Below are 16,187 nucleotides of genomic sequence, written 5' to 3'. Positions count from 1 at the left end.
CCAGAAGAAGCTGTCTACACTGCCCCTTCTTCCACAAGAAAAACCCTCTTGCACAATGCCATTACACCAATTATTTTCAGGAATAACGGCATTAAACAAGAGGGTTTTTCTTGCGCAAGAAGGGGCAGTGTAAACAGCTCCTTCTGGAGCAAGAGCCTCTTCTGCAAAAATGGCAGTTCATTAGGTATGCACATGAGCTTGGCGATATTCCACGCTTAGCCTCATTTGCATATTTCTGACGCAAGAAGCCGCGAGTGTAGACATCGCCCCAGAGTCCACTTTCCTCACTTTGCTAAGATTTGCAAGTGGTTTATTTTTCTGTTGGTTCAGTTTCTAAAAGCAGCCTGTGATTGAACAAAATATTTCTATCAAATGTTAATTTTCAAAATTATTACTACTCTGAGAAAACATGGGCAGATAATTATATATTTTAAATATCATTATTTTGGGGCCAATCATTATTTTTGGTGATTCAACTTAAGATTTTTGACCTATTGAAGTTGGCAATACTATATAAACAAAGAAGACAACTTCTTGTGTCCCAAGCCATTCTGTATGAGCTATGCTGCTTCCCCACTGGACTCAATGAGAAGGCATTGCCTGGTTCTCCCAGCACCATTATTGGCTCTGTCCCCACTACTCCTAGGCTGTGTCTACATTGACGCAATTTTGTGCCAAAGCGGCCGCTTTTGCGCAAAAACATGCTGCCTGTCTACACTGGCGGGGAGTTCTTGCGCAAGAACACTGATGTTCTAATGTGTGAAATCAGTGTTTCTTGCGCAAGAACTATGATGTTCCCGCTCAGAAATAAGCCCTCTTGCACAACTGTTCTTGCGCAAGAGTCCAGTGTAGACAGGCAACATGAATTTCTTGCGCAAGAGAGCGTCTACACTGGCACAGATGCTCTAGCGCAAAAGCACATCTCTTGCACAAAGGCACATGCCAGTGTAGATGCTCTCTCTTGGAAATATTTTAACATAAGAACTCTTGCGTTAAAGAGTATTTGCGCAAAATCATGCCAATGTAGACGTAGCCCTAGGGAAAGTCTATGTCACTGTGTGCACATGCAGAATTCATGCTCCCACAGATTTCTTTGCTTCTCTATAGAAAAATGACTTCTGACTTGGAAGCACAGGGAAACTGCAAGAGCAGTCAGACCATCCCTCCCCACCAGCATGGGTGCATTATTTCAGGCACCTAAAACAGGCAGCAGAGGTAAATCACAATGAGATGGAGAGCAGAGATGACAATGCCATAGCCAGTGGCTTGTACTATGTGCCAGGTTCAACTGCTAGTCCCAGCCTGGCTGGCAAAGGACAGTACTTGTTCTTGCCCTGCAAGAAGTAGCTAGGGCCAGGTCAGACCTACCCCCAGAAACCTGCACTTGCTCCAGGAAACTCAGTGTGCACACACACCCCTGGTTTCTGCCCCCATTGCTCCTCAGCCATGGGGTGAGGGGTCAGTGTATGGGGAGCTGCTCTCCCATCTGCTCACCCCCACGCATTCCAACCAGCATATCACCTCATTAAGCCTCAAAATTCCATGGGGAGCTTGCATGAAGGGGTTCCAAAATTGTTCCACTGAAACCCCTTCATGCAAGCCTTCCACCACCACCGCCATGTCTCACACCTGCATGCAAACCACCCCTGCTGAGCTTGCCACTCAAACCCCCACCTCACGGAATCCTAACCAATGCACCCAGGCCCCCAACCTATTATGGCCCACTTTCCCACCTGGACCCCCTGCTAAGCAGGTGTGCTGGAACCATTTTTATAGTGGGGTGCTAATGGAAAGCAGAGGTGAAAATAAGAGGGTGCACAGCTCCAGCAGGAAGTTAGCCAGCTGGGACACTCATCTGCAGGAAGAAAAACAGCCACTCCCAGCCAGGCTTCCAGGGCTTCCTATAGACTGCAGTGATAAGCAGCAGGCAGGTGAAAGGGGCTGGCTGGAGAAGTGACTTCCTCCCCCCCCACACACACACACACACAATGATCCAGGACTGTCCCAGCCCTGGGCCCCGCCCCCTAAGGTGCCCTGTAGGCAGGGGTGGATATAGGGCAGGGCGAACGGGGCGGCCACCCCGGGCCCCGCGCTTCAGAAAGCCCCGCGCATGCGCCGTGGCAAAGGGTAGGCCCCACGGAATTATGTTGCCTGGGGCCCCGCAAAACGGTCATCTGCCCCTGCCTGTAGGGAAGGTTGGGAGCTTTAGACACAAGTACCCTGGACTCTGCTACTTTTCTTTCCCTTCCCCTTCCCCTGACTATCAGGGAGCAAGGGAAAAGTGCATGCATGCATTCCTTTCCCAGCTGCCTAGGGGAAGGGCAATTCATGCAAGCTGTGTACTCTCCCCTTGCTCCTTGATAGCTGAAGGGAAAGAAGAGCAGCAATGTCTGGGTATGCAGAGCTGCAGCCCCTCTGCCCTCCCAAAACAGCACTCTTTCCTTCTCCTACACACACCACAGCTCTCTGCCCTGACTCCTGCACCATCCCCCACATCTGCCCTGTTCTGAGCCCCCATTTCTCAGCCATTCCACCATGACTCCTGAATTCCTCCAACCCCAGCCCTGACTCCTGCATCCCCCACATCCTGCAACACCCTACCCCGGGGGAGGGGGAAATAATTTTAGAAGGGGGGCTGGGCCACCCTGGAAAGGGCAGGGCCAGGACACTTCCGAACTCCCCTGCCCACATACCCTGATGTGCCTGGGGGTGGAGGAGTGCGTGAAGTCTTTCCTCCTCTCCCCCAACTGCTAGCTGTTTTAAACAGCTGGCAGTTTCCTCTAGGCACCAGTGCCCTGATGACAGAGAATTTGTGCACTCCCCCTGTTCCCAGGCCAGTGATGGCCTCGGGGAACACGCAAAATATCTCACTACCTTCCCCCATCCTGCAAGGGGCATGCAGGACTCAGAGTGAACCATGGTTCTCTCTAAACATCGCACGCCCCTTGCAGTGCAGGAGAATCAGGCCAATCGGGCTGGGGGCAGAGGAACACACAAAGTCTCTCACTCCCTGCCTCTGCCCCTGCAAGGGGTACATGTTGCTTACAGTGAACTGCTAGCTGAACAGGTGGTTCACTCTAAGCCCCTGGCAGAGGAGACTTTGCACACTCCCCATTCCCAGGCCCTGATTGACTTGGGGGCAGAGGAGCAATAGGGCATCCATGGGCCAGATCAACCAGTTTGGGGGACCAGATCCAGCCCACAGAGGCTCTCCTGCCCTACCCTGAGCCCATAATCCCCTGCCCTGAGACCCCACACATCCCAACCCTCTGCCCTGAGCTCCTCACACCCCCAAACTTGACTTCTGCACCCCCTAACCGCCTACCCTGAGCCCCATGTGGGTGTGATATGACAGTACCTGAAAAACACTTGTTACTTTCAATACTGAGATGTATTTGGTGCTTGCTATTATTTCTTCAAACTATGGGGTGCAATGGCACGTCTACCACCGTTAGTTCCAGAGCCTCTCCTGCACAGACATACCCCCTACCTCATCACAAGCCCCAATCACCTTCACCTGGACCACTCTGCAGAATCCCCTTATCCATACACCCAGAAGCCAGCAATAAACCCCTGTGCATCAAGATCCCTTTCCACCCAGATGCCTGCACTCAGATTGCCCCCCCCCCATTCTTCTCACTCTATACCCGGACACTCCCCCCCCCCCCACACACACACACAGCCCCTCCACACTTAGAATCATAGAACTGGAAGAGACCTCAGAAGGTCATCAAGTCCAGCCCCCTGCTCTAGGCAAGACCAATCCCAACTAAATCAACATGGCCAGGTCTTTGTCAAGCCGAGACTTAAACACCTCGGCTGTGTCTACATTGGCACCCTTTTCCGTAAAAGGGATGCTAATGAGACACTTTGGAATTGCAAATGCCGCGGGGGATTTAAATATCCTCCGCGGCATTTGCATGAACATAGCTGTCGCTTTTTTCCAGCTCGGGGTTTTGCCGGAGAAAAGCGCCAGTCTAGACGGGATCTTGAGGAAAATAAAGCGGCAGCCATGTTCATGCCATGTTTATGCAAATGCCACAGGGGATATTTAAATTCCGAAGTGTCTCATTAGCATCCCTTTTACAGAAAAGGGTGCCAATGTAGACACAGCCCTCTAGGGATGGAGACTCCACTACTTCCCTAGGTCACCATTCCAGTGCTTCACTACCCTCCTAGTCAAATAGTTTTTCCTAATATCCAACCTGGACCTCTCCCACCACAACTTGAGACCATTGTTCCTTGTTCTGCCATCTGTCACTACTGAGAACAGCCTTTCTCCAGCCTCTTTGGAACCTCCCTTCAGGAAGTTGAAGGCTGCTATCAAATCCCCCCTCACTCTTCGCTTCTGCAGACCCAACTCCCTCAGCCTCTCCTCCTAAGTCATATGCTCCAGCCCCCTAATCATTTTGGTTGCCCTCCGCAGGACCATCTCCAATGCGTCCACATCCTTTTTGTAGTGGGGGGCCCAGAACTGGACACAATACTCCAGATGTGGCCTCACCAAAGACAAATAAAGGGGAATAATTACATCGCTGGCAATGCTCCTCTTAATGCAACCTAATATGCCATTAGCCTTCTTGGCTACAAGGGCACACTGTTGACTCATATCCAGCTTCTCATCCACTGTAACCCCCAGGTCCTTTTCTGCAGAACTACTACTTAACTGGTTGGTCCCCAGCTTGTAACTATGCTTGGGATTCTTCCGTCCCAAGTGCAGCACTCTGCACTTGTCCTTGTTGAAATCATCAGATTTCTTGTGACCCAATCCTCCAATTTGTCTAAGTCACTCTGGACCCTATCTCTGCCCTCAAGCGTATCTACCTCTCCCCCCAGCTTAGTGTCATCCACAAACTTGCTGAGGGTGCAATCCATCCCCTCATCCAGGTCATTAATAAAGATGGGATTTTGGATCTTGCTGGGCTAAGCCTGCCTGCCCCACACCGATCAGGATTTGGGTTGGGCCAGTGAGCCCAGACTGTCTCTCTCGCTATCGTGGTGCGCCTGATGCAGGGGGCAGGGTCCTGGCCTCTTTCTGGTTCCGACCCAGCTCTCGGGCTATGTCAGGGTCAGGGACAGCCTTACAGTCCCTTGGGGGAGGAGGGGAACTTCTCCCACCCCGCAGCCAATCGCATGTGCGCCCCACGGGCACACTTTTAAAACATGTCCAGAATGTCTCCGTTGCGGGCGCTGGCTCCTTCTCCATGGCCGAACTCCCCGCCAGGCCTGGCTCCGCCAAGTCCGGTGGCGTCTCGCCGCCGGGCTGAGGGAGGGGAGCTTGTGACGGGCCTCCCGGCCACACCCAGCGCAGGGGGGTGCCCGCAGATGTGGGTTGGCTCCCGCCCTCGGTCACTAACTCCGCGCTCTTTGTGCCTGACCCGCCGCTCACACGGGCAGTGGAGAGGCGGGGCTGCCCCCTCCCTGTCTCTGCGCGGCACAGACGGAGCCGAGCCGGGCGCCGGAGCATAGCGACAGGAGGCGGCGGCGGCGGAACGTCGCCAAGCGGGGCCTGTTGTGCTCCGGGGGGCGAGGTCCCGGGGGACCGGTTAGCGCGTGACACGCGCGGGGACCCGGAAGTAGTTGCCGCGTCTCTCTCCATGCGCCGGCTCCTGGCAACTGGCGAGAGGGAGGGAGCGAGTCGGCAGCCTGCGAGACCCGCCGGCGCGGGAGCGGCCACTGGCCGCCACGATGCTGAGGGGGGCAGTGGAGGGGCAGGTCACCGCGGTCACCAGAGCCCTGTCGGCGGGTAGGTGCCTCCCTGCCCCGTTCCCCAGGGGCCACACGGTTCTGCCCCCGCCCCGCGTCATCAGCTTCGCCGTTCCCGGCCCCAGGAGCCCCGAGTCGCGCGGGCCGGGGTGTGACGGGGCAGCACCGCCTCGGCTTTCCCTGGCCGCTTCCTCCTCTCGCCCGGCGCCTCAGCCTAACTCAGCCCTGGGTGTGACCGAGCCGCTGTCCGGCTGCGCCCCCAGCTCCGCTCGTCAGAGCCAGTCTCCCTGCGTCCGCTGAGAGGCCCTTGGGACAAGACTGAGTCACTGTGCAGCGCCAAGCACATACCGGCGCTCAAGTACCTCTGGGTGCCAGCCAGACATAGCCCCACCCCCAACACATAGCCCGAGATGTGCTACCACCTAGGGCCACCATCCTGCAAACACTTAAGCACGTGGTTCATTTTATCGACTTTGACTTCGTGTAAACGACTGCCCGATCCTTAAGAGGAAATGGGGATTTGTAGGGTTCTTACAAGTGTAACAAGCTTACAGCAAATGTTGTTTCATAGGTGTCTCCAAATAAAGCTTCTATCTTTGGCAAAGTGCTTTGGACTGTGCTAGATTATAAGCACTGATTACCCAGGCCACTATGTTTAACAGGAAGCTGGACACTGCTAAACAAATTTGTGCTGCCAGTGCCAAACCTTTGGTATTTTTGGGGAGTTAATAAGTAGTGAAGCACCATAGGTAGAGCATCAAGTACAGTATTTCAAGATAGTAAAAAGCAAGTGTGTAAACTGATAGTTTAATTTGTGCATGCTGTGCAATAAGCAACTCCTCCATTTTTTGTAGCTATTGCATGGAGGCAGTAGTATAGGAATTTTATGGGGTGAGGAATGCGTTTGCTTGCTGATTTTAGGACCTGATCCTGCACACACTTACACACATTTAACTTGCCTCCTGGAAATAATTCCACTGAAATCCAAAACTAAGCACATGTTTAAGTGTTTTCTGGATCAGAGCCCTTATTTGTTTGAGCAATACTGAAAGAAAGACGGTCTTAAAATCACTGTTATATAGTTGAGGTTTAAAATGCAGGTTTTGCAAAACTGTGTTCATATGCATAGAGCACTTCGTGAGCTAAATGCTTTTCTATTTAGTTTGGTTTTGTTGTATATGAACATTATCCTTTAGTGGTTTTAACCCAAATATTGCATTATTATGTCAATGAGGGCCAGAGCGTGAAATTAATCAATCTGTTTTAACTGCTGCAAGGGAATGTTGTATAAAGAGTTAGCAGCATAAATGATAAATACATCTAAATTTCAGTATTTTACTGCTAGCAATTCTCTATTGATCATAACAAATGGAATGTTATTTTAAAAGATTTAAATTAGCAAGTCCTTATTTAGAGACATTATGGACTTTGAAAATACAATAGTGTACTTGTCATAAATTAAGAGTTGGACAATTTTGCGAGTTGATACAACCTTTGATACAAAGTATAAAAATTGTGTAAAATGTGAATCAAAATGTCTCCTGATTTTAATGATTAGATAGTTGGTGAAATACTTCTGGATTCAGGATAGAAAGAAAATTCTCAATCAGAAAATGAAGCTAAGTTTCTCTTACGCTTTTGTTTACAGCTTCTGTTCTCTGTCAAGTTGAACCTGTAGGAAGATGGTTTGAAGCATTTATTAAGAGGAGAAACATAAATGTTTCTGCCTCTTTCCAGGAACTGGAGGATGAGAAAGAGCTCAGTGAAGAGTCAGGGGATGAAGAATTGCAGCTTGAGGAATTTCCTATGTTAAAAACACTTGATCCAAAGGACTGGAAGGTATACAGCTCACGTGAATATTGAACTGTTTGTTTTTGCTAGAAGCACCACAAAGTTATTTAAATATTTGTTCCTTTTCTCATCAGAATTTTCCAAGTTTTTTAGCCCTATAGCTTCCTTTTTGTATTCCACAAGTATGGTGATTTAAGGACTTGTCTACATTGGGAACTTACAGCAGCCTAGCTATGTCTCCCAGTGTGAAAAATCCAAAACACTAGGAGACAAAGCTGTGCTTCCTAACTACTCATTTTAGACAGTGCAGGGTTGAAAGAAGAATTCTTTTTTTTACCTACCTACTGCTTCTCAGGGAGTGGATTATCTGCGCTGAAGGGAGAAACCCTCTTCTTAATGTTATTAGTAGTGACTGCGCTGTTGTAGTACTTCAGTGTAGCTGCAACAGTTTAAGTTTTACCTAAGTGAAGACAGTTTTACAAAGTATTCTCCTTTTAGAGTGTCAGTAAATTCCCTGTTGTTAAATAGACTGAGAGTTGGTCTATATTACGAAACCAGGTTTGCTTAACTGCATTACTCCAGGCTGCAAAAGCTTTCATGCCTTGTGCAATGTCATTAAACTGCTCTAAGCCCCAGTGTAGGTACTCAAAGGAAGACTTCTCAGAAGTATGGATATACTACAGTGACAGAGGAACCTCTTCTGTCACTGTAGTGAGTCTACACTACAGTGGCGCTGCTGTAGCATTTCGAGTGAGACATAGCTTAATAAATGTGAATCAGAAGGAGATCTTAGCCTTTACATTCCATTTCCTGCTTAACTGGGGGTACAATTAGTGAACTGATTGGCTTGAGATCCACTGCTAAACCCACTAAAATTAAGTGGCTGTCAGTAAAAAAAAAGATGGGTTTTTTCCTTCTGGGGAAATCTAGGCACTTCTTCAACATAACATTACTTGACAAATTGAGATATATACTGTACTCTTTGTTTTGTAAAATCTAGCTATAAGAATATAAGAATGTATTAAACTGTCTGCATTTTTATAAGAATGGTGGTGGCTGAAGTTTGGAATCCTGCCCATCCTGGGGACAGCCACCACCAGCTTCCCAAGGGATGGAGCTGCCACCCTTCGAAGGTAGGAAGGATTAGGGGGTGCCTGAAGGTAGGGAGGTTGGGGAGCTCCTCCAGTGGCACAGTGGATAAGGCCTCTGCCTCCGGAGCCCAAGATCAAGGGCAAACTCCCCCATGCTTACCATGCAACCATTCCATTTATAGTTAGACATTGTTATAGTCTGTGGGAGAACTGGTCAAAGTTCCTTTTTTAATCTTTACACATTGAGTGGTGCTTGCACCCTCTCTTTGCTCCTCTCAAAATAAACTATGGAAAGAAATTTTTCACTAATGGTATTGGTCTGCAATAGGGATGTTAGTGTGTAGTCAATTACATAATTAACCAATAAGCCTGAGTTTATCGGTTAATCCTAATGACACACACACCCCGCCCCCTTGCTGTCTCTATCAGAGACTGCCTGAGGGGAAAGGAGAGTTGGCAGCAGTACAGGGGAGCGAGGGGGCAGGTGGGAGCTAGTACATGCGGGAAGCGGCTTTCGGCTCCTGTGGAACAGTCTGCCCCCAGGGAGTCAGCCTTTAAGCCAGCTCTCTGCAAGCACTGGCTCCTGCCTGCCTCCCTGCTCCCCCCACCCACATGTAAACATGAAACCACTAAAATGTCTGGCAGTTACACATTTACACAAATACACAATAGTTAACATCCCTTGTTTGCATATGTGGTCTTGTTTATAAAGTTCATAAGATAATTCTACTAAACTACTGGTAGCTATGGTTATTAGTGTTTGTTTCTTTATCAGAATCAGGATCACTATGCTGTTCTTGGACTGGGACATGTAAGATACAGGGCCGCTCAGAAACAAATCAAAGCAGCTCGTAAGTAATTACATTTCTTATTAGTGATCTTAGACTAGAGTATTTTTATTTTGCGTATACAATTCCATATTGTAAGTACAAATATGTATACTTAACAGACAAAGAATATATTTATCTCACTTAAGAGTGCTCACCATGAAGCTGGATTTATTTCACTTACCAACTTTCATTGGTCCTAAACATATGAAACCTGTAGGTCTAAAAGTTTAGTGAATTCCAAACAATGTAATTAACATTTACATTCTCATATGCTAATCTGATGTTACAATCTTCTTAATATTCCAGTTCCTTAAGCAAGAAGATGCGGGAGCTTGTGCAGTTACACTGCTTAGTGACATGCCACAAATTTGTCATAAGGCATGAAGTATGATTCATCTGGACAAATTACATGTTTTGGGGTGTTTTTAAATCGTTAAATGTATAAATTCCATAAAAGTATCTGCCATATTTTATATTCTAAAATTGTAATTAGTACTTTAAAGTAATACTGTAAAGAGAGAACTTTAAGAGAAATAGTAAAATATTTAGCTTAACAATATTCAAAACAGTTACGATAACTTTGTGAAATAAATTGATTGATTTAGGGGATGATCCTGCAAACATTTATGCATGTAAGTAAATTCATTGTCTCCAAAGTTTTAACCAGTTGTCTCACATTGGTTAAGTCAGCTTTCTACTAAATGTAAATGTTAAATGCCCAGTGAGAAGTACCACCACCCCAATTAATGCAAATTTCCATATTAACTATTTTGACAAAAGGCCAAGGACCAAATAGTCCAAGATACCTGCAATACCCTCTTCTCAGAGGTGGCCCTATACAGAGTTAGGTCATATTGGTGTGAAAATGAGAGTTGGTTCTCAGTGTTCCCTCTACGCAGGAGGCAGGCAGGAGTCGGTGCTGGAAGGAGCCAGCAGTGAGAGGCTGCTCTATGGGATGCCTGAGCCCACCACAGACAGAGACTGCTCTGGGACAGCCTCTGTCCACAGGGAGCTCGGACCCCCCACGGACAAGGGCTGCTGCCATCCCATGCTGCTGTCTCTGTATCAAAGGCAGTAGTTCAGGGTGGTGGGGAGCTGGTTTTTAAACTGGCTCCCCTTGTGGACCAGCTTCACCTGCCACCCCACGCTGCTGCCTCTGTTTAAAAGGCAGCAGTGCGGGTTAGCAGGGGGCTGTCAGGGAGTGGGGCTGGGCCACAATGGCTGTCGTCCCCACCCCAAGGGACTGTCGAGTAGTCATGTAACCATTAAGATTTCATGCAGTTACACAGTTATTCAATTATACAATATTTAACATCCCTAGTAAGAGTTAGGGCATATGGGTGTGAAAATGAGAGCTTTCACTCTTGATTCATGCACTATCCCTGTTCTGTGAATTAGAAGCTTTAATTTCCTTCCTTTCACAAGTAACAGATTTATGTAATTACTCCTGTTCTGCTTCGTATATCTGATAAATGAGGTCAGATGCATTTCCTGCGCTGGTTCCAGTACAGCTTTGAATGTTGAAGAGTTCTGTCACTGAAGGAAGCCTGCAGCTAGTGCACGCAGACAGGTTAAAGTCATTAAGGATATGTCTACACTACAGCGTTAATTCAAGTTAACTTAATTCAAAATAGTTAATTTGAATTAAGCTATTTGAAATAACACATCTATACACAAAAACTATTTCAAAATAGCATTTTGCTATTTTGAAATATCACGTCCACACTGAGTGGACCCTGAACCAAAGTTAAGGCTGGCCGGAACCAGTGCCGGCAGGGCATCAGGTTAGGACCTAGTATGTGGGGCTGCTGCCTGAGGCTAACTGAGCTCTGTGCTTAAAGGACAGACAGTTCTCAGGGTTCCCCGCTTCTTTGTCTACCTTGAGAGGGACAGCAGAGCAGTCATATCTTGGAGTGTCTTGAGTGCCCGCACTCAGGACACCACAGCACTCGGCCACATGGAGACAGCGCTGCTCCTGGGCATGCCAGTGTGTCTCGTGGAGTTGTTGCCATCAGCCCAGCTGCATTTGCTGCAGGCTGCCATCCGGGGGGTCCATCGGGGGGGCTGTCAGGATTCAGGAGGCCCTGCAGGAGAGCGTCCACCCCGAGGAGCCCTCAGAGCCTCCTTGGTCCTCCCCACCAGGGGCTCGTGCCCCATTCCTCCCTCACATCCTTCCACATACCCCTCCCTAGCCCCCCTTCCTGATGTCAAATAAAAGACACATATGTTCAAAAATAGAAACTGGGTTTATTGAACAAAACTGAGGGGTGGTGAATGAACCTCTGGGGAGACTGGGAAAAGGAGAGGGGAGGGGGAAACCTAGGAGGAGGGAGCTGGAAGGGGGAAGAAGGGGGAGGGGAAGCTCAGTGCCAAGGGTTGGGGGTCTCGCCGGACCAACTTGAGTTTCATGCAAACCTGCTCCTGGGTTCGTATGTGGCCTTTGGTGGCCAGACTGGCAGCTACCCTGCCATAGATGGCCTCATTCCTCCATCTAGTGCAGAGATCATGGACATTGGGGGCATCCCCCCCAAACCTGAATAAGGTCCATGATCTCCACCCTGGACCAGGAAGGCGCCCGACTTCTCCAGCCCCTGTCAGGCTCTTGCGAGCTGGCAGACTGCTCCTGGGGAGCAGTGGAGGGCTGGCTGCCAGTGGCTTGCTGAGTCATGTTTTGGGGCCACTGGGTCAGGGGTCCTGGAGGCCACTGCTGGCTCTGGGCCAGCAGGCTTGGAGCTGGCACAGGCACTATGGCAGAGTCTACCCCTTTAATGACTCTGGGGCTGGGGGAGAGGAGAGTAAGTTTTCCTGGTTGTGCCCAGAGTGGCCACGAGGGCTCCCTGGGATGGAATGGAGGCCTCCTATTTCGAATTAAGTGTCTACACAGCCAGGACAGAGCACCTTATTGACTAATCGTGTGGTCAACACATATTGTATCAACTACACGGTTAGTCAGTTACCCACCTCTTAACATCCCTACTCTGTAGTCATTAAGGACTCTAGTCCTGCAAGTTACTCCATATAGACCTCTATTCCCTGCAGAGCTCATTGCAGATTAGCTCTACAGTTGTTTTGAAGATGCCAGGTGTTAGTAATGTTGGTGGTTGCAGGGTAAGTGGTGCTGGTTCCAAATGATTGAAAAGAAAGGAGTAAAGAGAGTTATGTAGTTACGATTATTTTGTGTCTTGGCATAGGATGAATGCTAAAATAAAACACCCCAAACTGACACTGATTATAATTTTCAGTGATATTATTACTTTCAGAAGGGTCTATTTACTCATTTTGATTTCCTTCCTGATACTAAAAAAAAATCTGGATAAAGAAATGCAGACCATGCTGTTTTATTTTCTAAATTACAAAGTGAAACGTGTAGGTGGTGTAACATATCTAAACTCAACTTATATGTTGCTAGATAAAGCCATGGTTTTGAAACATCACCCAGACAAGCGGAAAGCTGCAGGAGAGCAGATAGGTGAAGGTGACAATGACTATTTTACTTGCATAACTAAAGGTAAGACATTTGGAGGAAAATATAAGAGTGGTTATTTTTACTATGCTTAAATTATAGTTCTTACTCTTTGACAGATTAAATAAAACCATAAAAAAAGTAAATTTATCGTTTTATCAAGATTTAAGAAGTAGAACAAAATAAAATAACTTTTATTCTGTTGGAAACAATTCTAGAAGAGCTCCTCTTATTTCACAGCTGATTGCTGAACATCCATGTCAAGAGATAGGAGAGGTCAGTTAGAGTAGATTCTTAAAGCTGTATATACTAACATGAACCAATAAAAGTAGCCATGTATTTCCTAAATAGAGTAATTTAAAGAGGAGAACTCAGTACAAGATAGACCTCTCTGGCCCAGTATTTTTGGGACCTAAGCGGTTCCAAACAAGGGATTTGCTGGATCAGGGGAGGTCAGACCTCTGGGCTCTCCTGGAGCTCCCTTCGTGGCCGCCAGCCCCGGCCAGTGCAGCCCTCAGCCCACAGACAGGGCTCCACTTCTGGCTGCTGGCCTGCCCTGTGGGCTCTGCTGTCAACTTCTGGCAACCTCTGCAGCTGGGGCTCTCTGGTCCAGCAACATCCAGGATGAGGGGAACTGGGCTGATGGATGTGGAGAAGGGGAAGAGAGATGGGTGGACGAAGGAAGCAGGAGTGGGGGGTACAGACCCTGATGTGAGGAAGACAATGTGGGTTGCAAGAATGAGGGAAATGGGGATAACACAGACACCTTGACACAGTGGTGGTATGAGGGGAGAGGAACATATGGTCCCAGGCATAAGGAAAGTGTGAGGCAGTTGCAGGGAGTCCCTTAAATGGAGGGGGATCAGAAAATGGCATGCAGGGAAGTTTTAGGGTAGAATAGCAGGATGTTCCAAGCCCCTATCTATACAAGCTACAAAGTGAATGACCCCCAGATATTAATTGCCCTTTTAAATAGTGCTTAATGCTCTGTTTTGAAGTTCCAATGGCACACTTGCAGCAGAAGATATAAGTACTCTAGGGAAGTCCATGTGTCACGTGGGCACAAGGGGCCACCTACATGGATGTAATTGCAGAATTGAAGTCTAAAGGAGTTTCACCAAAACTCCCAGTGAAATGGACTGAATTTACCATTACACAATTCATTAACATATAATTTGGTTTGATATTTATAGCTGAACTTTGAGTTAAATTTGTTGTCTCTTTTTTTATAAGCTTTTCCCTCTTCTTCAGTGCTTTACTTACTCACCTTTTACAGGAGTTAACAACAAAGTTCTTACAGTCACAATAACAAAAATTGTTGGAAACACAGAGGTCAAAAGTATGGTGGATTTTTTTAAAAGTATTTAGAATTTTGTTTATAACATTTCCTCCAAGAAGCTCCAGTATGCACATTCATCTTCAGCACAGAGTATTATGGCCTTTAACTTTTTTCTCCAGCTTATGAAATTTTGTCTGATCCTGTGAAGAGACGAGCATTTAACAGCATAGATCCTACTTTTGATAACTCTGTACCTTCGAAAAGTGAAGCAAAGGAAAATTTCTTTGAAGTGTTTTCACCTGTTTTTGAAAGGAATGCCAGGTAAGTTATATCACAATCATTCGGGCTCACATCACGTTGCATGGGACTCGGCTATTTGCAGTTTCATATGGCATTATGTTTGTAACCAGTGGGTTACATTTTAAGTGTGGCTAGGAAACATAATAATTTAGCAAGGGGGTATAATGGCTCTTGTATTCCTCCTCTGTGGTTTCTTCAAGGGCTCCAACTTAAGGTTTCTGTCTTCTAGCTGTCACTTCTTAGACAGAGACCCCTTTCTCTCTACTTTTTGATCAGGATTTTACATCTGAAGAGCTCCCTTCTTTATACAGATATTCCCCAGCAAACCAATCTTGAGAGCCAGCACTTGTGCTTTTCTTGTCTCTTCTTTCTGAGGGCAGTTACAAGATACCATAGAGCTCTTTCTGAGTAAGCACATTTATTCTTATGGTAAAGGCATTCTAGAGAAAATATATAAAACCCATAAATATATTTAAACATAGCAAGAGTCACCCATCAGTCTTTTGGGGCCTTCATAGGCCAAAGTCCTTTCAACACTTCCATAAAGGTTGGGTCCCCTCTTGAACATAAGGTATTATTGTGTTTAGATTAGGAAAAAAAAAACCCGAGTCAGTGTAAACATAGCCTTTTTCTATCAAATGCCCTTTCTTAGTCTGTTCATCTCTGGAAAACTCAATTTAAACCAGTAAATGCCATCCTCCTAGGGGAGTTGTACCTCTCTTGAAGTGTTTATGACCTGAGTGATTCATCTTAATCAGACCCCGCTGTTTTTCATTCTTAGAGGAGTTGTCTCTGAAATTGCATACAAGCCCTGGCCAACAGTGATACATTTAGGCTACGTCTAGACTGGCATGATTTTCCGGAAATGCTTTTAACAGAAAAGTTTTCCGTTAAAAGCATTTTCGGAAAAGAGCATCTAGATTGGCCACGGATGCTTTTCCGCAAAAAGTGCTTTTGCGGAAAAGCATCCGTGCTAATCTAGACGCTCTTTTCCGCAAAAAAGCCCCGATCGCTATTTTCGCGATCGGGGTTTTTTTGCAGAAAACAAATCTCAGATGTCTACACTGGCCCTTTTGCGCAAAACTTTTGTGCAAAAGGGACTTTTGCCTGAACGGGAGCAGCATAGTATTTCCGCAAAAAGCACTGATTTCTTACAGTGGGAAGTCAGTGCTTTTGCGACAATTCAAGCAGCCAGTGTAGACAGCTGGCAAGTTTTTCCAGAAAAGTGGCTGATTTTCCGGAAAAACTGGCCAGTCTAGACACAGCCTCTATGTATTGTGATTCCCAAATATATTGCATGGAATTACAATATGTATCAAAAGTAAAATGTTGTTTACAGTGTTGTAGCCATGCTCGCCTCAGAATAGAAGAGAGACAAGGTGTGTGAGGTAATGACTTTTATTGGATCAGCTTCTATCTGTGAAATATAGAAGTTTTCAAGCATCAGAGTTTCACAACAGAAATTGGTCCAATAAAACAGAAATTGCCTCACTCACTTTGTCTCTCTCAAAAGTTAAATATAGCAGATTCAAAATTATTTTAAGGCATTGCCTTCTTTTAATATAATCTGAACTAACAGAACCATGCAATCGAGTTCATTACCTTTAAGATACTTGGTAAAGAGTTCTGTTCTCTGCCACATTATCTTCTCTTTTTTTGCATAACATATTGGTCCGAATATTTTTAACAAGTAGGTCTCAGAATGTTGTATTATTATTTGAATGCAT

At 46.7% G+C, this 16,187-nt stretch overlaps 1 protein-coding gene across 4 annotated transcripts in view; it reads left to right on the top strand.

Moving 5' to 3' along the window:
* Window positions 1-5,507: 5,507 nt before the first annotated feature.
* DNAJC2 (DnaJ heat shock protein family (Hsp40) member C2) overlaps window positions 5,508-16,187 on the top strand; it is a 26,493-nt gene continuing 15,813 nt past the window's right edge. For 2 of the 4 annotated variants that reach the window (XR_003087014.2, XM_014580825.3), the window contains exons 1-5: window positions 5,509-5,746; window positions 7,355-7,545; window positions 9,364-9,439; window positions 12,828-12,926; window positions 14,340-14,481. Coding sequence is in view for 2 of the 4 variants with exons in the window: in XM_014580825.3 (XP_014436311.2) it covers window positions 5,689-5,746; window positions 7,355-7,545; window positions 9,364-9,439; window positions 12,828-12,926; window positions 14,340-14,481 (566 nt within the window). In the remaining 2 variants the exon portion in view is untranslated. Of the gene's footprint in view, window positions 5,747-7,354; window positions 7,546-9,363; window positions 9,440-12,827; window positions 12,927-14,339; window positions 14,482-16,187 lie in introns of all 4 variants that reach the window. The other 2 variants (XR_003087015.2, XM_006137535.4) reach the window with 2 other exon arrangements.

The sequence above is a fragment of the Pelodiscus sinensis genome, chromosome 1, assembly GCF_049634645.1.
Source record: "Pelodiscus sinensis isolate JC-2024 chromosome 1, ASM4963464v1, whole genome shotgun sequence".
Taxonomy (NCBI): domain Eukaryota; kingdom Metazoa; phylum Chordata; order Testudines; family Trionychidae; genus Pelodiscus; species Pelodiscus sinensis.
Note: the sequence above shows the minus strand (reverse complement) of the source record. Positions and strands in the feature narration are given on the sequence as shown.